The 23,513-nt window shown below is 49.3% G+C and overlaps 1 protein-coding gene across 4 annotated transcripts in view; it reads right to left on the bottom strand.

Moving 5' to 3' along the window:
* Nucleotides 1-23,513, bottom strand: part of FLI1 (Fli-1 proto-oncogene, ETS transcription factor) — a 130,424-nt gene that overhangs the window by 32,896 nt on the left and 74,015 nt on the right. For all 4 annotated transcript variants that reach the window (XM_052661777.1, XM_052661781.1, XM_052661782.1 and 1 more), the window contains exons 3-5: nucleotides 17,519-17,673; nucleotides 13,401-13,604; nucleotides 4,547-4,612 (exon numbers count right to left, since the gene is read on the bottom strand). In XM_052661777.1, the coding sequence (XP_052517737.1) occupies nucleotides 4,547-4,612; nucleotides 13,401-13,604; nucleotides 17,519-17,673 (425 nt within the window). The remainder of the gene's footprint in view (nucleotides 1-4,546; nucleotides 4,613-13,400; nucleotides 13,605-17,518; nucleotides 17,674-23,513) is intronic.

Here is a 23,513-nt window from a genome sequence, read left to right as displayed (position 1 = left end):
GGTATACAGAACACATCTTTTTCATTCATTCATCTGTTGATGGGCACTTGGGTTGATTCCCTGTCTTGGCTATTGTAGACAGTGACGCTATGAACATTGGGGTGTGCGTATCTTTTCCAATTAGTGTTCTTGTCTTTTCTGGATTTCTGCTCAGGAGTGGGATTGCTGGATCATATGGTAGCTCTGGATTTAGTTTTTAAGGAACCTACATACTGTTTTCCATAGTGGCTGCACCAATTTGTGTTCCCACCAACAGCGTAGGAGGGTTTCCTTGTCTCCACATCCCCTCCAGCAGACGTAGATTTTTTGATGATGACTGCTCTGACTGTTGTGTGGTGGTACCTCACTGTGGTTTTGATATGCCTTGCTCTAATAATTAGCAATGCTGAACATCTTTTCATGTGTTTTTGCAGTTTTCATTGAGGTGAAACATACGTTACATAAAACTTACCATTTTGTTCATCTTTCAGTGTACATTCCAGTGGCATTTAAGTACATTCACATTGTCCAACCATCATCACTATCAGAACTCTTTCATCTTTCCAAACTGAAACGCCATGTGCCCATTAAACAAGAATGTCCCATTCTTCCCTCCTTCTAGCCCCTGGCAACCACCCTGCTACTTCTATAGTCTCTATTAATTTGTTGACTTAACATTCCTCCTGTGAGTGGAGTCATACAATATTTGTCCTAGGGCATCAGTTATTTTACGAAGTTCTCCAGCTCATTCTCTGCTTAGTTAGGACGAGGGAGTAAGCCAAGCGGGGGCTTTGTATGAAGTCACTTTTAGGAAGAGAGGACAATGCATGGATGTGGTTGGAGATGATAGTGAGAAAATTGCAGGGACAGAGAAACATAATGGAAAAAATTCAAGTCTCCACCCACACTACAGTTAGACAAGGTGTAGCTTTCATGAAAAGCCAGCTAGAAGGGAAATGCTGTGTATGTCAGGAGGACGATCTGAAGCAAGGGATTCTGAATCCTACAACTTGGGTTTGAATCCTTGTTCTGCTGTTAAATAGCTGTGTGTCTTTCAAGTAACCACTAACAGTCCTGAATCTCAGTTTCTCTGTCTGAAAAACAAGACTGATTCTGTCTACCTCGCGGGACGTTGCCAGACTTAAAGGCAGAGGCAAAGCTTGTGAGAGTGCCTGGGGCACGGCAGAATCCTGTACAGGTGACAGTGGAGGCTGCTCCTGCCAATGGGTAACAACTGTTGCAGTTGTTCAGGAGCTATACGTCATGTCCGACTCTGTGACCCCATGGACTGCAGCATGCCAAGCTTCCCTGTCCTTCACTGTCTCCTGGAGTTTGCTCAAGTTCATGTCCATTGAGTCAGTGATGCTACCTAACCATCTCATCATCTCAACAATTGCTTCCATTCTAATTTATTTTCTAACAGCATTAGCCTTGGTAACAGGTAGAGAGAGGATAATTGTTCTAGCTGGGTCCAATCTGTGACCACAGAATATTTAATTTTAAAAAGGTTAGGGACTTCCCTGATGGTCCAGTGGTTATGACTTTGCCTTCCAATACAGGGGATGTAGGTTTGATCCCTGGTGGGGGAGCAAAGATCCCACATGCCTTGGGGCCAAAAAACCAGAACATGAACAACAGAAGCAAAATTGTAATAAATTCGATAAAAACTTTACAAACGGTCCACATCAAAAAAAAAAAAAAACCTTAAAAAAAGCTTAAAGACTGTTACAAATTGATTTTTAAAAGCTAGTCTTACTTCCTGGGCACCAATAACCCTTAGAGAGTACAACAGTTTTCAAGAGACAAGGTGGAAGGGTGATTATGCCATTTTAAAGTAAAAAGGCATTCTCACTGGATAAGCACAGTGAAGGGGCATTCACAGAAGCGTTCACCTCAACTTCTTTCTTTTGTGCTTGATGCCAGCACCTGTCCTTTGTGAAACACACACACACACACACACACCACACACACAGAGCTCTTGAGGGGCTCTGGGTTTCTTTGGGGCTGTGCGTGTACCTTATTCAAAGAAGGTGGAGCTAAGGTTGCACCATGCCTTCTCTTTATTTTTCCATTTAAAATTTTAAGAACTCAAGATTGCTCTTAGAGAAAAGCAGAAGAGAGAGGGGTGGGGTGGAGGATGAAAGGGAGGGAGCGAGGAGTGTGGCTAGCTTTGTCTTGCTAATGTACTTTTGTTTTCTGGACCATGGGCCGTTTAGACAGATTTGGACCACCTCTCGAGGGGGGAGCCGCTGGAGCAGCAAGACATCTCAAGTGGAAAGCTTTACGGGTGGACAAAAGATGCACCTGCAAAGCGCAGACGTCTCCGGAGACCAGCGCCAATGCTGGGAGATAAATGCCTGGCGCCACCTGACTGAGGGTCTGGCAGCGCTCGCTTGCCTGGAGACTGCAGTTCATTCATTTCAGAAGAGGAGCAGCTCCTGCAGAAGCTCCAGAGAGCCCAGCACAGCACTGTACACACACAAAAGGACCCAGGAAAGGAAGGGGCATAGTGCAGGTAGAGGCCAGGCTGAGAGCTAAGACCCCTGCAGGAGTCATGAGTCAATAACCAGCGCAATAATAATCAGTCAATAATCAGTTCAACCCAGACACACTCGCTTCTTAACAGAAACCTGTATGTAAAGTCCAATATCGGATGCCCTCTCACTGGGTCCGCCCCACAGTCTCACTGGTTAGTCCTGCTGTCATAAGCAGGTCTCAGCCTGTAGCCCTGCATGAGCTTCAGGGGTCTCCTGCCTGCCTTCTTTCACCCTTTCCTTCCTCCCTCTCTTCCTCCTTCCTTGCAAGAAGTGGATCGCTACCTGCAGGTGAAGTGAAAGCTCAGTAAGCAAACCAGATCAGAGCAGAGGGGGACCCTGGATGGAAGCAGAGCCTCACCTGAGGCTGCAGGGTCATCTCCTTAAAACCCAACAACTCCAAAGTCAGGGAGGATTCTTACTGGCTTCTGTGTGTGTGTACTCAGTTGATTCAGTCATGTTCAACTGTTTTGAGACCCTATGAACCGTAGCCTGCCAGGCTCCTCTGTCCATGGGATTCTCCAGGCAAGAATACTAGAGTGGGTTGCCATTCCCTTCTCCAAGGGATTTTCCCAACCCAGGGATCGAATTCCAGTCTCCTGCATTGCAGGCAGATTCTTTACCACTGAGCTACCAGGGAAGCCCTCTTACTGGCTTAATTTGGCCCTTTTACTTGACAGGAAGTTGAGGTTCGGGGCATGAAGTGATTTCCCCAAAGTAAACCAGAGGTGTTCCGACCTCAGTCTAATGTGTTTGTCATTGTAGCACATTTTTTCTTTTATGGATGTCTGCAATGCGATGGTTAAGTGGGTCACCTAATAAAATGCGGCTTGGACTGTACAATGAGTCAATATGACTTCAGGTTTTTTTATGGCAAAAGCCAGTAACTCTGATTTTGAAAGAAAACAGTAGCATAAATAGGACTGGCCCAGGGTGGGGTAGAAGGTGAAGAAAGTTGCAGAAAACCAGGAAAGTTCACAAACAGATTCATTGTGTTGAATACTTCCTCCACAGAAGTGTCTGGTCATCATCTGATTATAAGTTGTTAACAGGAAACAGGAAGTCTCATGTGATGGAAGGTGTGAACTTGGTCAAAACACCCAAGCTCACTGGGTCTCTGTTTCCTCCATGACAATTTTGAACTAAATGGTCTCTAAGATCCTTCCCGTTTCTCAGAGCCTTATGTTTCTCTGTGATATGATGCTGTGCTAATCCCATGTAACCAATATCGACAACTCCTGCCTTCATTCATTCTATGTGGCAGGTGTGCATTAAAGAAAAAGTGTCATACTCCTACTCATCCTTCAAAGCCCCACTCAAAATGCCCCTCCTCTAGGAAATTTTTCTTTTGCCTCGGGCAGATATTTTTTCACTCACATTTTGTCTCCCTTAAACCAGGTACTATGAATTATTCACTTGTTTAAACGCCCAGAATCTAACAGTATCTGGAGCAGGAAATCTCCACAACACTGTTTCACAAATAGAGATGATGAGAAATGTATTATAATGTTTGCTAAAACCCTCACCAGAGAAAACCATTTTCTGAGATGATTTTCTTTCTCTCTCAACCAAACCAAACCAAACCAAGCGAACTAGACCATATCCCCAAGTCAGCACTTTAAAAATGAATTGGTAGTGCTAAAATGTCTTACCAAAAAAAAACCCTAAAAATGTGACATTGCAAGAATCCTCGAAATCTTTACTTCATTTTCTTCAACAGAGAAAGCCCCTGCCTTTCAGCTTTGAAAGTGAGTAGCATCCATTTCCTTCCAAGAGCAACATGCTTTCTTTCATGGAGTAACAGCCTCAGATCGTATTTTTATGATATTATCACAAGATATTTTACACCCCTGTCATGTTTTTGCAATGAGCAGCACAAAGGGGATCAGCTTAGGCTTCTAAAAAAGCCAAGTGGACAAGAGACTTGGGGCCCACATTTGAGGTTCCCCACCCCAGTCTTCCCATCACAGACAGTCCTGGACTGGTACAGAGGACCCTTCTACAACTCTACACGCCTGAGAGAACACACTCACCTTCCTTGACATTCAGCCGTGAGGACGGGTCCGTGTGGGAGGTTGTGTTATAGGCCAACAGTGAACCTGAAAGGCGAAGCAAAAACATCAGTTGTGTCCCAGACAAACTTCCGAGATCAAGACCAGGAAAGGGGATGGATGAGAATGAATAGGGGAGGGGAGGAGACAGGGAAAATGGAGGGACAGATGACTCCTTGAGAGAAGGAAAAAGTTAATGCCAGCCATCACGGGTTCCTGGGGTCAAGGTCCAAGGAAGCTAGGACAGAATGCTCGTGGGTGGGTCACACACAAGCCCTCGCAGCAGCCATGATTAAGGATCTGGAGGTCCTGGGTCACTACAACCCAGCAGGGACACACGGCTGCAGGCACTGTTCTGGTCCTGTGACTGACTCCCTGTGTGACCGTGGATGAGCGACTTTCCTGGCCTGCACCTTGATTTCTTCATCTTGAACTGCAAGAAGGACTGGCAAACGTTTTATCAAGACCAGATAGTAAATACCACCTCTGTGGAACATCTCTCTGTTTTGTCCACGGGCAAGTGCTGGCCAGATCCGGCTGCCACTGGCACTGCAGTGCCCTGGAGGAGAGGTCTGGCCAGGTCCTTCCTGCTCTGATGTCCTTTGGGTTGACAGGTGGGCGAGGTGCTTGGATGATCACGTTGGTGGAGGGAGTGCTAGGAGCTGGGGATGGGATGGGGGTGGCAGCGCTCCTCAGAGCAACTTGTGTCTCCCTTTATGCACGTCTAAGAGAACACTAGACATAAGCCATAATACACTGAATTTCCTGTCATCAAAGGCTGCTGATATACAATCTTTTAAAATTAAATGTTCATGCAGAACTACTCTTAGTAAACACTAGTCTGGGCATTTTCTAGTTTTCTCTTCTCTCACATGTAAAAAAAAATTCCCCCTCTTTCTTAAAACCTAGGCTTCCCAGGTAGCACTAGTGGTAAAGAACCTGTCTGCCAATGTCGGAAAGGCAAGTTCGATCCCTGGGTCACGAAGATCCCCTGGGGGAGGAAATGGCAACCCCCTCTAGCATCCTTCCCTGGGAAATCCCATGGACAGAGCGTGGAGGACTACAGTCCACGGGGTCGCAAAGAGTTGGACACGACTGAGCAACTGAGCCCCTTCCTAAAACTGGGCTTGTTCCTCTGTTTCCAGCAAGCCCAAGAGCTTTATTTTGGGAAATGTAGGCATTTTTGCCCTCCGCCTTGAGGCTCTGAAGTTTGATCCAGAGGGCTAGAATCTGTTTTTACGAAGGACACGAGAGGCTGGACGTGAGTGTTGGAGGCTAAAAAGTCTTTCTAAACAATCCTTTCCCTGATCCCTGGGACCAAGTGGACAGACTTAGGTGCCAGGGCTCCGGAGCAGGGAACGGACTGCCAGACATTCCTATTTTTAGCCTCAAGTCACGGAAGGGACACGGAGTGAAGCGCCTGCCTCACCCAGCCGTGGGCGTTTGGTTGTGTGCCTCAGAGAAGTTGTGGCCCCTTTCAGGCCAGGCGACCAAGAGAATTTTGGAAGAACCATCCAACTGGCTAGAATCACTGACTCTGGGCTTGGGCGACTATGCCTTTCAGCTCTGAAACAGTTCCAGGTTAAAAGAGAAAAAAAAAAAGTGCAAGGATGCTGGTGGGATCGAGACAGTTTTGTGCCAAAGAGTGGCTAGGTGGAGATACTTTTAGAAAGAAGGCAGTCACATGCCTGGAATATCCGAGAACCGGATGCATTTGGTTATTCCATTCTCAAAGAAGTCGAGCATAAAGTGATTTTTACACTTCATTTAATATAGCTCTTTATGCGAATGAGAGTTTAGAGTCAGACCTGCCTCTCACCACTTGCCAGCCTGGTGACCTCCATCAATCTGCCTCATCTCTCCAAGCCACAGGTTCCTCCTCCATGAAACAGGATAATAGTAACACCTACCTGATATAGTCGTTGTGACGACTGAATACACACAACTGACTGAAGTAATACACGCAACTGCTCGCAACAGACCTTGGCTCGCAATGAGTGTTCAAAGCACGCTAGGCACTACCACAATTATTTTTACATCCCTGCTCCTGCAGACACCACAATGACACACAATAAACTCTTTATAAAAGAGCTCGCTGGGCATTTGTCTTATCCTCTGGAATTAGAGTTATGAATGAGTTCTGCTGCAATAAGAAGTAACCCTCCATGACTGGAAGGAGGTTACAGAAAGGAAGCGAACGTTCCGAGGGAAGCAAAAACAGTCTCTGGAGTAAGACCAAGAATGTCTGCCTCTCTGTCCCCGACATTCTCTGCCTCAGGCGGAAACCTCATGGCTGGAGCACATAAAGAAAAATGATGGTCTCAGAGGACCGAACTGCCTGAGTCATTAGCGCAGATGCAGCAGAGAGCACGAAGCTTAGATAAACCGCATTTATTAAATTCTCCCCTTGGTGCAAGTTCTTCTTTGGGCACACGTGAATTCCACAGGAAACTCCCAGAAAGCCTAGAGAAAGGGTCATTTGACCTCGGCAAAGCCTGCGTGAAATACATATTTCATGGTAACCCCAGAGAAGGATTCTACCCTGAAGAGTGTTCTTGGTTCAAATTTCCCCCCTAGAAGGAGAGGCTGCCTGCCTGCCCGTGGAGGGCTGACTCGGGGAGTCTGACCTCCTTCCCAAGGGACCAACTTTTCCTTCTCTCCTCCTGTTTTTATTTAACCAGTTTATTTAGCCAGTTCCTCAGGCTACCCAGAGTGGCAAGGCGCACTCTTTCCTTAAAGGAATTCATTTAGAGGCAGAAAGGTCCTCCCTGGAGCCCGGCCTCTCACTCCGTGCCTTGGGAATGTCTCCCTCCTGCTTTGGGGCCCCTTCTGTGTGCGGTGAACGCCTCCTGGTCAGAGGAAACAGGCTGTGCGGTGAGAAGGGAAGCCTACGCTCTGTTGTCCTTTGCCGGATGCTTTCTCTCTGTTTTCTCACTTAATCCTCATACAGATGAGGGAATCAGCATTCAGAGAAGTCAAGCAATCTGCCCCGGGTCACACAGCCAGCAAGCCCAGGAAACAGGATATCCATTCTGGTCCATCTACAAAACCTGTTCTCAGACCGCCTCCAGGCTACATCTAAGAGACGGGCAGCACTCACTTAAGGTGCTGGAATCAGGACAATGGTTGCTTTGGGGAAAGAAGCGAGGGGTATTGATGGAAAGGGGACACACGAGGGCTTCCAGCCTCCTCCTTGAGCTGGGGGTGCTCATATGAGTGAGTGGCTTCACACTGTGATAATTCTTTGATTTGTGCATTTATGATTTTTGCACTTCTCTCTGTTCAATACTTTAATTAAAACGTTTATTGCCTTCTCTGTTGATGTCTTTATACATGCATGCAGGCATCCATGTTTATCTACGTACTGGGGGCCCTGGAAAGCACGGAGGGGCTGCTGCTAATGGAACAGGCTTCCCCACGTGAAAGCACAAGGACAAAATCATTTCCCATTGTCGAGTCCATCCATCACTGGTACAGTATTTGGGATCTGAAAGAGGATGGAAATGAACAGAGGGAAGCTTGCAGGTGTGGGGAGCCCAACAATCAGGCTTTCTTCAGCCCCGTGCCCCCCTCAACGGACCTGGTCTTCATCTGGGGCACCTGCAGCCGAGACAATGACCGTCTGAGCGCCAAAGGCTTTGTCTCCCGCCTTGCAGAGATCCCGCCAGCCCCACCGCCAGCCTATTGAAGCTGGGCTCCCTTTTCTCTGCGTTGCCATCAATGGCTCTGGCTGGAGGGTGCAGGTGGGGAGGGAGGAGGAAGGAGGCTCTGTGCTAGAAACAGCCTGGCTGATGGCTGAGTGTGAGGAAACCCGGCCTTTTGTTCTCCTTCACCGGTCAGACCCGGCCTGGAAGGGGTAATACTTCACCTGCTTAATTGCCGGGACCCATCACCTTTGCCTGAACATCTGAGGAGGCCGGTGGGAGCGCCACAAAACGCAAAATGTGTTTTCCATTAAGTTTAAATTAAAAATGGGAATCAAGATAGATACCTTTGCTGTGGTCTCCCTGTCACCCAATATATTTCATGTCTCTAGCGCTGCTACTATTTCAAAATGAGATTTCTTAGCCTGTTTCCCAGGTCAGATGCAGTTAGACAGAACAGGACTTGCCATAGAATGGAAAAAGGCTCTTCTGCCTCCAGCCACCCCGCTGGGGACCGTTCAGGCCCAAACTCCCCCCAGTGGCCCTGGGTCTGAATTGCCACTGGGGACAGCTCCCACTTCCTCTGAGGTCTGTCCCAATCTTGCCGTATGACACCCAATCTCATTTCCCGCAGCCTAAGACTGTAAATACAGCCTCTGCCAAACGAGGTGTGCCTGCGAGAGATACTGATGGGGCCGCCTGGCGGGTCCAGGGTGTGGGGCGCCCCGCGGAAGGCAGAAGGGCAGGGCTGGCACCCAGATAGGTTATTCCTAAGCGGCCTCATTCCGGGAGGCCACAGGGAAGTTTTTCAGAAAGCATTTATCTCTAGGTACAAATGAAAACAGAAAATGCTGTGGGGAAAATGGCCTGGCCCTCCAAGGGTGTGTGGCCAGGGCCCAAGGCTAACCCCACAGCAGGAGAGGGAAGACGAGGTGGCCCAGGTAAGCGGGCACTCTCTATAAGGCCTGGCCTCTGACTTAGAGTGTGAGGCCATGAGCCTGGCTGCAGCCTGGGACTCAGGAAACCTGGGTCTTAGATACCAAGCTGCTCTCTACAGGCCGGGTGCCTTTGAACCAATTTCTGAAGCACTCCAGGCCTCAGTGGCTTTGGCTTTAAAATGGGAATTTATAATCAGCTGTCCATGGTGTCCACAAGGGGGCATCTTGTCCCCGTAAAGTAGATGACACCTGGGCAGCTGCAGTGTGAGCCCTGGTGCCCCCAGGGGACAGTAGAATGATCCCAAGCCCTGTGAGCATCTCTCCAGACCTGTCCTCCTCCCATTTCAAGAGTGGGTGACATTACGGAGGGGCGGTATCAGGTACAGCCACTTCGTCCGGGCTGGCTGAAAAGCCAGGGTAAGGAGAACAGGAGCCGCTGGGCAGGCCAGGTACATCCTAGCATGCCAGGCTGTGCTTAGGACACTGATATTTCTTCTCCATCATGGAAAATACATTTTAATCCGAAACTTGGTTTTTAAAATTTGAAAGTATAGCTCCTCTCCCTGACCACCAAATAAATACTCAAGCACCTTTTGTGAAAGTGTAAATACTATGTTGCTGTTGCTTAGTCACTAAGTCCTGTCCGACCCCATGGACTGTGGCCCACCAGGCCCCTCTGTCCATGGAAGTTCCCAGGCAAAATACTCGAGTGGGTTGCCATTTCCTTCTTCAGGGGGTCCTCCCAACCCAGAGATCGAACCTACATCTCTTGCACTGGCAGGCAGATTTTTTGCCACTGAGTCACTGGGGAGCTTCTTAATTTAACCTTGTCTTTTTTTCCATTAAAGTCCAGCAAGCTCAGAGACTTCTGAGAGGTTCGACTGTTTTATAGTCTACTGACCGAGGCTAAGTTACAGGATTCTGACTCTCCTCCATCCACTTTCCTTAGCCCTGCAGCCCTGAGCTGAGCAGCTCAGCTGTCTTCCTTCCACCTCCTCACCAAAGTGGAACTATCTGAACCTTATCCCCTCCTCCATGAAAGGACAGATGACAGAACACGAGGAATTAGCACCCATCTCCTGGCCTCCATTCAGCTGCCCCGGCCTCTCCCTGAGGGCTGGCCTCCTTGCCTCCGCACAAAACATCCGCTGGAAACAAGTCTGAGGAAACAAAGCAGTGTTTGAAGGCAAGTTGCTGGGTCCTGGGGAGTTTCCCACAATACTGAAAGGGGACAGTCACCACAAACATGACCTCCTGCAGGGGTCTCAGTGGACCAGCCACCACCAGGGGTCCCAGAGACTAGACATCAATGAAAAAGAGGTGAGGATCATTTTAAGCCTAAAGTCCTCAAAAGGCCTCCAGACTACAAGGCTATGCTGGGGCAAGTTTTTTGAACCTTAAGACAAGTATTTTAATTTTCACTTTTGCAGGCAGACATGGTTTTCTATCTTTGCACAGACCCCTTTATATTTTGCTGTTTCACCAAACATTATATCCTATCTGTGGTTTGTTCATCTCCGCTCAGCTCTGGGAATTTGCTCTGCTTCTAAGTTCCTTTCTGGAAATTTCATATTTTTATTGCTTTGAGGCTATCTTTTTTAATGTCTACAAATATTCTGAGAAGGAAAGAAGAAATCCATCCTTTTTCATGCCCCGCTACCTACAACCCCCAAACCAAACTGTCTGGCCTCCACTTCTGCTCAGGCTGCTCGGCCCTCTGCTTTTTGTTATCTGCTCTCCTCCGATAGGAAGCCTCCTGAACGGTTTATCCACGACTACCATGTTGGACTCCTGGGCCTTCTAAGCATAGGCTGGTTTTGCTTCAGCGTCTGTGGCTTGGGTTCTTTTGTTAGAGGAAGTCCTAGCGAGGACCTGGGTATGTTTACAGACCCACCATAAGGCAGGGGCTGGGATCACATGGCATGAATGGCATCTCCCCATGTCAGTCAGGGCTTGCCAAGTGGTACTCGTGGTAAAGAATCTGCCTGCCAATGTAGGAGACAGGAGAGACCTGGGCTCGATCCCTGGGTTGGGAAGATCCCCTGGAGGAGGGTACGGCAACCCACTCCAGTATTCTTGCCTGGGAAAACCCAAGGATAGAGGAGCCTGGCGGGCCACAATATAGGATCCCAAAGGGTCGGACACGACTGAAGTGACTTAAAATACACAGCACTCAACGTTAGTCAGAATGTGCTTGAACACTCCGCATCATGGGCAACTGATAACTGGGCCCTTTAAGAGCCCCACAGTCACCGTCCTCACCTCTGTCCATCTCTTCTCCCACAAACAAAGAAAAGGGACCAGCCATTCCTAGACCATCTGCTGTATGAGGCCGAGAGGTGCAGAAAGGCAGAAAGGGTCAGTGTTTCTGTTTCGCTGGTGGTCTCTCCTCATCACGCATCATGCTCCGCTTCCATGTGCCCACTTCCACCCCCGCCCTGCCCAGCTAGCATCGCTGCAAGGACTCTGTGCAAAGATCCTTTCTTAAAAAAACCCCTATAAACACTTACAGAAATACGGATTGTTAGAAAATGCTAATTCTCCAAAGCTCAGGAAGACTGGGTGGAAAATTGCCCCCTTTTTTGAAACGATCGTTTCTTGGGCTGACCTCATGTTGCAGCAAGACTCAGACATGAGGTAATTCCTCTGGTGTTAACATACACTGCATCACCCACACAATCCCACTGCCTACCAGACGCCTTGGAGGGGTGACCGGGGGAGCCCGGAGGCACCAGTGGAAACTTCCGAAAGCATTTTAAAAGTTCTTCGTTTTTACAGCCAGTGTGTGTTGCCCCCCAGCCCACCCCGCAGAGTGCACTGGTGCAGAAGGAGATAGAAGGTCCCAGGAATGGCAAGCTGAAGACACACTGGACACAGAAAACAAATGAAGAACTAACCCACCCAGAGCCCAGGAGACCAGGAAAAGCGGCCTTTAAACACTGTCCAAGGATTTCAGTTTTAAAGGGGCTTTCAAATCACCAACCTCCTTCACTGTGAGGCTGAACCCCTGCACCCTTGGCCACAGACAGCAAATCCTGCATCCTGAGAATGCCGGTGGATCTTCGGGCAGGGCTGACTGCTAGAAAACCCCTTGTGGAATGAACCACATCTGTTCTCCTGTAGCTTCCGCTTCCCCATCTTAGTACCATCTTTTCTGCTCACAGAACAATCCTTTTGTACTTGGGGTTATTGACGTTCCACCTGCTTGGGGCTTTCCTGGTGGCTTAGACAGTAAAGAATCTGCCTGCAATGCGGAAGAGCCAGGTTCAATCCCTGGGTCGGGAAGATGCCTTGCAGAAGGGAATGGCTACCCACTCCAGTATTCTTGCCTGGAGAATTCCACGGACAGAGGAGCCTGGTGGGCTATAGAGTTCAATGGAGTCACAAAGAGTTGGACACGACTGAAAGACTTACACTTCTCTGGTAAAGAGTTAAGGCTGAGGTTATTAGTGGGTTTAGCAAAATTCTGTTCATATCTCTGTGTATATTTCACATCAGATGAAATTCGTATCAAATTGACCGGGCTTGGTTTTAGAAAATCCTTGTATTGGATAAATCCTTTGGAAAACTGTGCCTTTTCTTTTACAGATTCTCCCTTTCCAAAACTCTTTTCCTTCTCACTCTGCCAGGAGAGTCTCCAACAGACCCTAACCCAACTGTAACATTTGCTACTCTTCCTGCTTGGCTGAGAAGGGTGTGTAGGTAACAGTGGGCAGTGCCAGAGAAAACCCAAGAATAAGAAGAACTTCATGTAAAAATATTCAAAAACGTAAACCCGTGAATCTAGAATTTTGGAGCAACTTGAAATCATTGCTCAAGATAGAACCAGCCAGGGCATCCATCTATTTAAAATGTGGGGCAAAGTAGTTTCCAGAAAGGGATTCTCATGGGAAGGGTGCAACCAGCTTCCAGCAGACCTGCCCTCAACACACACACACACCCGGCTGCAGTGCCCTGGTTTTTCTTCATGCTTTGTTTTCCTTCCTTTGACATGGCAGGACTGGGTCAGCCCCCTCACAGGGTCCCTGAGAGCCAGTGTGACCTTGGCAACTTGACACCCAGAGGTGTCGCTCCTATAGCACCCACCCAGCATAATCTGAGGCAGGGACCCTAGGTCCTTGCCCTGGGCTGTCACTACGGGAACCAGTCTGCATCCTGAGCGGCCAGGCAGAGTTCTCTCCAGCCCTGGGGACTTGGCGCTACAGCCGCTGGGGGTGTTTCGCTGCCCAGAAATGGAAGGGACCGGCCACTTACTTTCCCTGAGGTAGCTGAGATGTGACAATAGCACTTCCGTGTTGTAGAGGGAGGTGGCTCGGAGGAAGTCCTCCTTGTTCAGTTTACACAGTTCCTTGCCGTCCATATTCTGAAAGAAAGACGTGTCGATCTCCATCAAGCTGTACTCCTTTATCGCCCACTCCAGCCACTGCCGCACGTGCTCCTGAGTCCACAGCGTGGGGTCTGCAGAAGAGACAGGCTGTTAGCAAGGCTGCCAGAGGCAGGGCTCCTCCCCTTCTCTGTCTGTCTCTTCTCTCTCTCCCCACCTCCACCTTTCTCCCGTCTCCTCCCTCCTCAGTGCCCCTACTGCAGAGGGAAAGTGGTCCCCCCACCCCCGCCCCAGATGGTCCTCCCAGAACACCCATCTGGCTCCATCGCACCTGGTGCAGTCTGAACCACTTAGCGCTCTGAAAAAGTTCTTAGGCGCGTAACTATGCACCCAGACAGGACGTTCTCTTTCAAGTCTTTGGAGGGCAACTGAAACCTCTGCCTGAGAAATCATGGCATCAGAATGAAAATAAGCCCAGTTGCCTAGAGCAGGGACCAATGGCTCTGGAAAGGGCCCCATCCATATCTTAAGAACATCAGTGATTTCATGGAGCAACAGCAATCTCTCCTATGGCTGCAGAAAAGACGTGCATTCACACTTCAACTTCAATTCCATCTGTGCAGGTGAACACCCAGTGGTGTTAAGTCTTCAGCTTAACTCCAACCTGGATTTTCTCCTTTTGGGGACAGTTGTATTAAAGGCTCTTTAAAATCATCCCCCCAGGGTTTTTAGGATATTTGAATCCCCAAAGACGGGAAATGGTGTTGGAGAGAGAGAATGTTTTCACTCTTGAGGATAAATAATGTAAGGGCTGAGGTCCTAGGACCTCAAGGTATTAGATCTCCACTGGGGACCCTCAGACTCTTTCCTAAACAGGTGTGTGTGTGGTGGGGGGAAATGTGTGTACTCTGAGTGCTGTGATGAGTTGTAGCAGGTTCCACAGTAGGTGGAGCCCTTATATCTTGTCACATATCACAATTTCATAACCAGCTCTCTCTTTGGCACCTAATTATTAGAGATAATTAGCTAAACCATAAACATGCTCATCACAGGAAGACCCATGCCCAGGAAAACTCAGGCAGGAAAGCACAGAATTAAGCAACAGATTTTCGTGGTGGCAGTTTGAGGACTGGTCGGCAGAAGGGGTGACTGTGAATTTGCAATCATGGAAGGTTTCCTGGAGGAGGGGAGGAGACTTAATAGTAGCCCCTAGCTTCTCCTGAACTTGTTTTATTAGCTTGCTATTTGGTAGGAATATCTGTGCTACCACCTCACTTTCTCATTCTAAGGGTCTGTTAAGGCTCTTGGTAAAAATGGGCAGGTTTGAATGATTAGGAAGGGCCATGGGGAGGGAAGCAGGGTTCATACTAACCACCCAATGCCCAGAAACTTGTAACAATCCAGATTTTGAACACTTCCTAGGTGTCCACTGCTTTGGGTGTGCTATTTTTACAAATACCCTGAAAAATGGCTATTTTCATTTTGCAGGTGGGAAGTGGAGTCCTGAAACATTAAGTCCTCAACTTAACCTTTAATCCTAGTATGAGCTGGGCTCGACTGAAAGCCTCCCAGGACTGCACTTAGCTGAGGATCCCTGCACCCTAAGTCTCCTCCCTTCTCACCATCCTGTCTTAGTTCATTCAGGAGGTGCTTTGCCATCACTCCCAAAAGCAGAGCTACTCGAGGCTACATTGTACAAGTCTGGATCTCTCTCTCTCCCTAATCTCACATAAATTTCTTGCTTTGTTTCACTCTTTTACTCTCCAGGAACAATTAGGCATGGACCATTGGTAAATGGAAATGATTTTGCACCATTTCAGAATTCTAAAGAAAAATGTCCTGGGGGAACTTGGATTATGTCACATATTATTTCATCAGCTCGCCTCTGCTTCTCCTAATTTCTCACTTTGAATATCCAAGGCCTCCAATTCAATTTTACACTGCAGATTTTATTTATTTTATTATTTCCGCCCTTGCTTTGGGCTCTATCACAATATTATTTCTCTCCCTTTACAGCACAATGAATTATAAATCTTCCACTCCGGAGTGTGCTAAGCTCTTCCAAATGTATTTCCTGGATGATTTAGTCCTAGTTTCTTCCCATCTGAACTTGGAACTGGTGATGAACTAGGGCCCTCGATTATGCTTGTCTTCAAATCCCACCATAAATCCAATGGGTTGTTCCACCGATGTTTTATGGCCTTGATTTGTGAGACTTTCTCTTATGTCTAGGAGGCTGACCAGGAGGAAGCCAAAACGTTGTGAGGATAATGCTGCAAGATCCCGCCAGGAGTAAAGTAATGAAGTGAAGCCCTGGCTAGCGAATCCATGACACGAAGTGCTTGGAACATTCTTTGATGAGAATTTATGCTATTTTCACTATTACTGCTCTGGTGACCTTGGCCCCCTAAGACTGCCACCTTGATTATCTTTTCAAAAGTACTTCAACACCACTTCAGAGTTGAAGGGTCAACCAGTCTGGTCATTCCCCTCCCTTCTTTCCCCTGTCTTCTCCCCAAAGTGACTTCGGAAATGAGATGCTGTCAACATTTGGTTCAGAGACAACCTCTGGCCCCCTAACTCTTCTGTCCTCAAGATTTCCTCCCTATGTTGGCCACTGTTGAGAGAAACGGGGGGCGGTGGTGGGGGAGAGTTTGGTTCCAAGTGAGCAAAGGCTTGGAGAGGCTTGGCTCCAATGTGGGGAGTCCAGAAGTTTCTCTCCAGGCCAGTTTTAGCTCAGTTTCATTTCTGCCTTCTTTCTATGAGAAGGGAGAAGGCACAGTTCTCTTGGCTCTCACAGATGCACCTGAGCTAAACATTCCTAGCTGGTGTCCCGAGGGAGGGGCGATCAGATACAGATGCTTCTTTCTCGATGTTAGAGACAGAAGTAACATCACAAGGATGACGCTGTTTGCATGGTGCCCAGCACCAGGAGGCACTCAGTATACGGAGCTATTCTTTCTCTTCCTCTGGGTGGCCACATGTTTATGGAAAAAGGAAATAAACATGCTTTATGAGCAGTTTTCAAGTCCTGCAGGGCACAGAGACTTGAGAGCCCACCCCTCCCCTGCTTCCCCTGTCCCCACCCCTCCTGCCCCTGCCACCTGGAGTCTGGCCTGGAGCACAAGCATACGTCTGCAGTTCTAGGAGATGGTGACACACAGCTTCCCATGGAAAGGAAATACAGAGGGCCGAGGACGGAGCGGCCTGTTACAGAGCCACACCTTCTAGACCGACCCGCAAATTCCTCTGGATTACCTCAAAGGGACATCTAATCCTTGGCTCTCATTCACAACTGCATTTACACGTTCCCAAATGGAAGGAGTTTGCCTTTCGGGTAAACTTGTTTTGGTAAGTCATTGACTGCCTCAAATTTGAACACTCTGGCACCTTCTACCTGGCATGGACACTACACGGGGTAGCAGGCAGCTGAGCTCGCCAGCCAGTGTCCACCCAGCACACAGAAGGCCTGAACAATGATTTTATTTTCTGTGACCAACAGTACCGATACCTAGGAAAAATAGCCTATTTTTACAGAATGACAAAGCGTGCTGCGCACATGTTCAGGCACTCCTTTTGTTAAATATAGTTGCTTCTATTTTGGACCTGGAAGAGATGGCTGTAATTCTGGAAAGGTGGGACCCTGCAGATGCCAGGAAGTGCATGCCTGAAGGACAGGACAGAACTCTGGGCCACTCTTGTCCTTAAAGGCAAGGGTGGGCACGTCTGGGTGTTCCCAGGATTCCTTTGGGGTCCAGAAGATCTTGCTTCTCCTCTCTCAGCAGGCCTTGTCCGTGGAACCAGGCACTGAGGGTAGAAAGTGTGATGTGACCTGTTGAAGGCGGGGCTTCCTGAATCTGTGTGTCAGGGTTCCAGTGACATTTGGGACGCTGTCATGGAGGGTGCCAGGGAAGAAGGTGCAGCTTTCCCTGTTAAGCATTTCCACAGAGAATAGGCCAGGTGAAGATGTAGATGCCCCTCCCCCAGGACGACGAGCTCAGAAGACTGAGGACATGGGTGGCACCCAGTGAAAGGGTTCCCAAAGTACCTGCGGGGACGATGACCCTCCTCTCGTTGGTGGTCATGTTGGGGGGAGGGGGGCCGTTCTTCTCGTCCATGTAGCTGTTGTAGCTCATGGTGTTGGATTCACCTCCGCCCACGAGCTTGCCGCACTTGCTGACGCTGCAGTCCACCGGAGACTCCCTGGAGCGAGAAGAGACAAAGCTCAGGGGAAGTCATCAGTGTCACTGTTGCCACTGCCACCAGAGCATCCGTGGAGCCTCTGCCCAGTCCTACCAGGTGGAACGAGGGCGACGGGGGTGCTGCTGACGCTGCCTTATTTCTATCCACACGGCCACTAGTTTTCTCCAAATCCCAGCCCAATCCTATAATTACGGTACTTAAACACTTTCTGGCAGCCTCACTGCCCTCAGACTGGAGTCTGGACCTCTGAGTTCGGCTCTGCCTGCAGCTGACACTTTTAGCCTTGTTGCCAGGCGACCTACCCTCCCTAGGCAGAAGCGCTGGACCTGGCTCCCAGACAGGCCTCTCCCCACTCTTATTGCACCCTGTTTCAGCTGTGGCCCTAGGACTTGTCACACTGTGGGATGGTTAGCCTGGCAGGTGCCCTTCCCCTGGTTGGATCGATGCCATGGCTTTCTTTTTTTTTTTTAACCTCAAGTATCCTGTAATAGTGGGCTTCCCTGGTGGCTCAGCAGTAAAGAATCTTCCTGCCAGTGCAGGAGACTCAGGTTCGATCTCTAGGTTGGGAAGATGCCCTGGAGAAGGAAATGACAACCCTCTCCAGTATTCTTGCCTGGAGAATTCCATGGACAGAGGAGCCTGGCAGGCTACAGTCTATGGGGTTGCACAGTCAGACACATTTTAGCGACTAAACAACAACAGCAATCCTCTATAGTGCCTTCCAGAGGGGCTGAACAGTCACTGAGTCCTGAATCACTCATTACTATTGCATGTGTATCATTTCAACGTGCTTTTCATAGAGAGTTCTGTGTGAGTCTCCCCACTACCCTCCAGGTCCGACATGACAAAGGTTAACACCTCTTTCCTATGGTTAAGAAAACCAGAGAAGTACATGATTAGTCCCTGCTATTTTGCAACATGGGAGCATCTATCTGTCTGGAGACAAAGCTGACATCTCCCTTGTGACCAGCTGGTGCCTCAGCAGGCTGGCAAAACACACCACCTACCCAGAGCTCGGGGTCACAGACTCCTGTTGTGCCTAGGGCAGTGCTATCCTGCCCTGCCACTTCCACTCAGCCACTCCCCCAGTGCCAGGGCCGAAGGAGATGACTAGAGCCCAAGCAGAGGCTGCAGCTTTCCCACCCCACCCTCCCGGTTGTCCAGAGCAGGAAGCATCAGTTCTGGTAACCTGAGAGACAGCCAGTCTTCACAAGAGCTCCAAACCAGGCCCTCAGACCCAGGAGTTCAGATAAGGTTCAGATTACAGCCAGCCAACTCTGGGCTGCAGAACCTCGAACGGCTTTCCAGAGGTCTGGCCGCTGCCCTCCTTCTCTCTGCTGTGGGCAGAAACAGACCAGGCTGAAGCCTAAAGGAGCAGGCGAGGAGCAGGGTTGTGCCAGATGGACCCGCCCATCCTGAAAAGGCAGCAACGTGGAGGGCAGGCAAGCAATGGTCCCTGAGCCTGAGAGGAGAGGGGAAGGAGGGTGGGGACACGGCAGGGAAGGGGGGAGGCCAGAGCACATTCAATAAAGAAAATTAAATGAATTTGTTTCTTAATCTGAAAGGAAAAAAATATTGAAGATCACTTATCATAGCTGGGAGATAAATGCTCCACTGAGATATTATAAGTCAGATGGTAATTTTTTCCTGATGTCTTACAGAGGGGAACATGGGCTGAAAATGAAAATAAGATGTATAACTTACACATGTTAGAATTTAAGGTTTTACTATTCGCCTACTGTTTTTCCAGGCAGAGAACCAAGAACCAGCCGTCGGAGCCCCAGATTGTTGAAGGTTTAATGTCCCCATGGCAGTCTGAGGGGCGGCAGTAGCACTTCGGGGCTTTGCACCAGGGTTTGGCCCTTTGGCTTCTGCTGGAGCAGGACTTGGCCTGAGATGAAGCAGTCCCGGAAAGACCCCGGTCCCGCGTCTGAGCTGAGCTCCGGTGGAGCTGGCCGGGTCCTCCTCACCCTAGTCCAAGCAAACCGCAAGTGGGCGCATGCGCACAGAGGCGCCGACGCCACCGGTGCAGGCACACGCACACGGGCACATACGCTACGCGTGCAGGCGTGCACACACACATGCACGCAAGCACAGGCCCGCACCCGCACACACACACACACCACCGCCACCACGGCCTGGCAGCCTTCCCCAGCATACTTGTCCATTGTGAAACAACCCAAGTGCAGCCGAAGTTTGGAGGATTAAGTTGGCCTTTAACCAAGACAGCAACGTTTTCACTGGCTGGGAGAGGCCGTGCCGAGGGTGGGGCTGCCAGAGCACACGCTTCCCCCGGCTGGGCAGACGGAGAGCACTTTTCTGTGAGGGGGCGGCGTCTGGGGTGGGGGTTGGGGGGTGGGGGTGGGACTGGTTGGCGGTGGGCGGGTGTGGCGGAAGGGGACTTGCCCTCCGTGGGCTGCATCTCTCTTTGGGAACATCGGAGAAATAGATGAGTTGTGAACATTCTTTTCCACCATCAGCTGGGCCTCTGGGGATTTCTTAGCCCAAAAGAGAACTCAGGCCACTCAGAGGTGAGAAGTCGGACCTCAGAAAGCATCGCAGTGAAATGGCCCCTTATGCCATCGGCGCCCCAGGGCAGGGCCCAGTCACTGGTACCAGGAGGAGAGAAAAATAAAAATCTGAATAAGGGAATCGTTTAGTAAAAGCTGCCTGGTACCTCTCTCGGTAAGGAGTCTGAGCACCGTGGTGAGAAAGGAGCCTGCTGGGTGTGTGGGGCGGGGGAGGGGGGCCCTAGGGAGGACGTCTGAACAGTGTCAAGCCTGGGCCTTCCAGCTGGGGGCGCCACTGGGGTCGTCCAGTGGTGGGGCCTCTTCGTTTCGAGCCCACAGAAGCTCCCACGATTCTGTGCCCTCTTTTCTCTCCTGCTGCCGGGCAGGGCAAGGTGATCTGCTTGCCCACCGCCCACCTGCCTGGGTGCTTGTCTTCTGGAACAAGGCTCTGTCTTTGATCCCAGACTCTGCAAAGGGGCACCCTAAGGGAGACGTCCTGGCCCTCACCCTGGACCTCTGCCATGTGCAGGCCGGCCCTCCTCTGACTCCTAGGAGAGAAGGAAGGAAAGCCATGCCTTCCCCATCCACCTGCCGCGCCCCTCCTCCACTCTGGGGATGCGGGACTCTGCGCCTGGGCAGACAGCACAGGCTTCCCAAGAGCCCAGCCAGCTATTGGAAGGAGCCAGGAATACAGGTGAAGCACAGCATAAAGGCTGCTCATAAGCGAGGCAGCTGGTGCCTGTGGAGAGGACCGATGAAAACAAGGGGGGCATGCATGGAGGGGGGAGGCTTTGCCATTCAGCCCACCCACTCTGCTGCTGACTTGTATTGAGACCTGCACTTACAGCTAGCATGGGGCTGGGGTCTGCAGGCAGCTGACAGCACTGGGACAGGTGACAGGAGGGCCAGCTGCTGCCACAGTGGAGCAGGGAGGAGGTGGTGGCTCTGAAAGTGTAACTCAGAGCATGTCCTGCTCAACCATGGCTCAGAAAGCCACACTGTGCTGGCAAGCCACAGCAAAGGCCATGTGGGCCCTGCAGCCTTGTCCTTTATTTTCACCAAAAGACACAAGGTCTTTGCTCCTCTGGTTTTATTTCTGTGTTCAGGGATCATTGCTTTAAAAAGACGGCCGCTGGTTCCCAAAAGTGCCTCGCAGACTGTCAAGCGATTGACACACAATGAGCAATCTTGAGCATCTGGATAACAGGAGATTTCAAAGACCTTGCCTGAAGATTGTTGTTGTTGCTCAGTCGCTAAGTCATGTCTGACTCTTTGTGACCCCATAGACCATAGTCTGCCAGGTTCTTCTGTCCATGAGATTCTCCAGGCAAGAAAACTAGAGTGGGCTCCTATTTCCTCTCCCAGGGGATCTTCCTCACCCAGGGGATCGAGCCTGCGTCTCCTGTGGCTTCTGCATTGGCAGGCGGACTCTTTACCACTGAGCCACCAGCGTAGCCCAATTACCTGAAGATAATCCCATTCAAGTATGTAAACATCTTCTCTACCTTCTGGTTCAACCGAGAGCAACTTTACTCAAGACTATGGGATCTAGTCCCACAGGTCTGCAGCCCAGGCTTACGGTCGATGAATATCCAATGTCCACACAGCTAAAAGGAGGTCCCCAGGGCTGTTGGAGCATTAGCAATATCTGGTGTGCCTTCTACATCACGTGTATACTGCGGAAATTGTGCCAATCTGTGTTGTCTTTAGGATTTCTGTAGGAGCCATGCAGAGATGTGTGTATGTGACCTTTTTACTTTTGAAAAGGAGATGCAAAAGCAAACTTCAAGAAAAGAAATCACCCATAGTAAAGCTCTCACGCTAACCTATACTTAGTAAATGCTCACAGCTTCTCCAGAACCCTGAGTACCCCTCCCACTCACCTTTCTGCCTGACAGGCTTCTCATTGCAAGGTGCAGAGTGTTAGGAGGCACTTTAGCATGGGACTGTGTAGTCAGAGGCAGAAGTGACAGTGTGAGGCTCGTCCTCCTGTGTGTGGATGTTAAGTCTGCAGGTGTCTAATAAGGGCATTGGATCCTGCTGGCCAGGCTAGGCAGTGTCAGGGCAGACTAACAGTAAACTCTGGTCCAGCAATTCTGGCAAGCAAGCAATATATCCGTAAGTTGATATATATATTTTTTCCTTCATGGCATGTTTTCCCCCAAACTCGTGGTTGAGAAAGGATGCAGCTGAGAGTTAGTTGCAGACCACAGCTTGGATCATCTTGCTGAAGTCTACATCCAGCACAGAGCCTATGGGTCACACCGTTTGAAGAACAATTCATGGTAACAGATTCAACCACAAGCGGAAGGTAGGGAGAAAGGGGGCAAACCTGCCCCAACTTGGGCAAGATTGAATTTTTGTGAGCTCCTCAGATCTCAGTCTCTCCACCAGCCTGGATGACTTATTGGCAGCATCAGAAGCAAGAAGGACCTTGTAGCTTTAGGCACACAGAATACCTCCTCTAGAGACATAAATATCTGTAGGGTCTCTGATAAGCATCAAGTAACTCAGAATTCCAAGTTATCGAAGAACGTGGGGGAGAATTCACCGTGAATCATGAAGAGAAGAGAGAAACACATCTTTGGGTACTTTGTTGATCTGCTAGGGCAGCTATAACAAAGTGCCACAAATGTGTTAGTGGCTCAGTTGTATTCGATTCTTTGCGACCCCATGGAAAGACCCACCTGAGGACCCACCAGGCTCCTCAGTCCATGGAATTCTGCAGGCAAGAATACTGGAGTGGGTTGCCATGCCCTCCTCCAGGGATCTTCCTGATCCAAGGATTGAACCAGGGTCTCCTGCATTTCAGGCAGCTTCTTTACAGTTTGAGCCACCAGGGAAGCCCTGAATCGGTCCAAAACATTCTAGCCCAGCCCTGTCCAGTCAAAGGGGCCACATATATAATGTAACATTTTCTAGTAGTCACATTTTTTAAATAAAAAGGTAAAATTAATTTTAATAATATATTAAAATATATTAATTCAACACAGGCTGAAGATGATCATTTCAACATCATCAATATAAAAAAATAATTAATGATGTATTTCACTTTTTTCCTACACTAAGTCTCCTAAAGCCAGTGTATTAACATACATATCAAGCACATGCCCATTTTGGATAGGTCATATTTCAAGTGCTCCAAAGCAGCATCTGTGACCAGTGGCTACTGCCTTGGACAGCATAGATTCAGTGTATGAGCCAAGAAATCCCAAGTTTTATACTCTGGTTTTTTTCATCCGAAGTTAGGAATTATCTTCTGCATTAAAAGCACATCATCAGTGGTACTGAAAGGACAGAAGCACAGCGTGGCAGGTGAGAGATTTAAAT

Source organism: Budorcas taxicolor, chromosome 25 (genome assembly GCF_023091745.1).
Source record: "Budorcas taxicolor isolate Tak-1 chromosome 25, Takin1.1, whole genome shotgun sequence".
Classification (NCBI taxonomy): domain Eukaryota; kingdom Metazoa; phylum Chordata; class Mammalia; order Artiodactyla; family Bovidae; genus Budorcas; species Budorcas taxicolor.
Note: the sequence above shows the minus strand (reverse complement) of the source record. Positions and strands in the feature narration are given on the sequence as shown.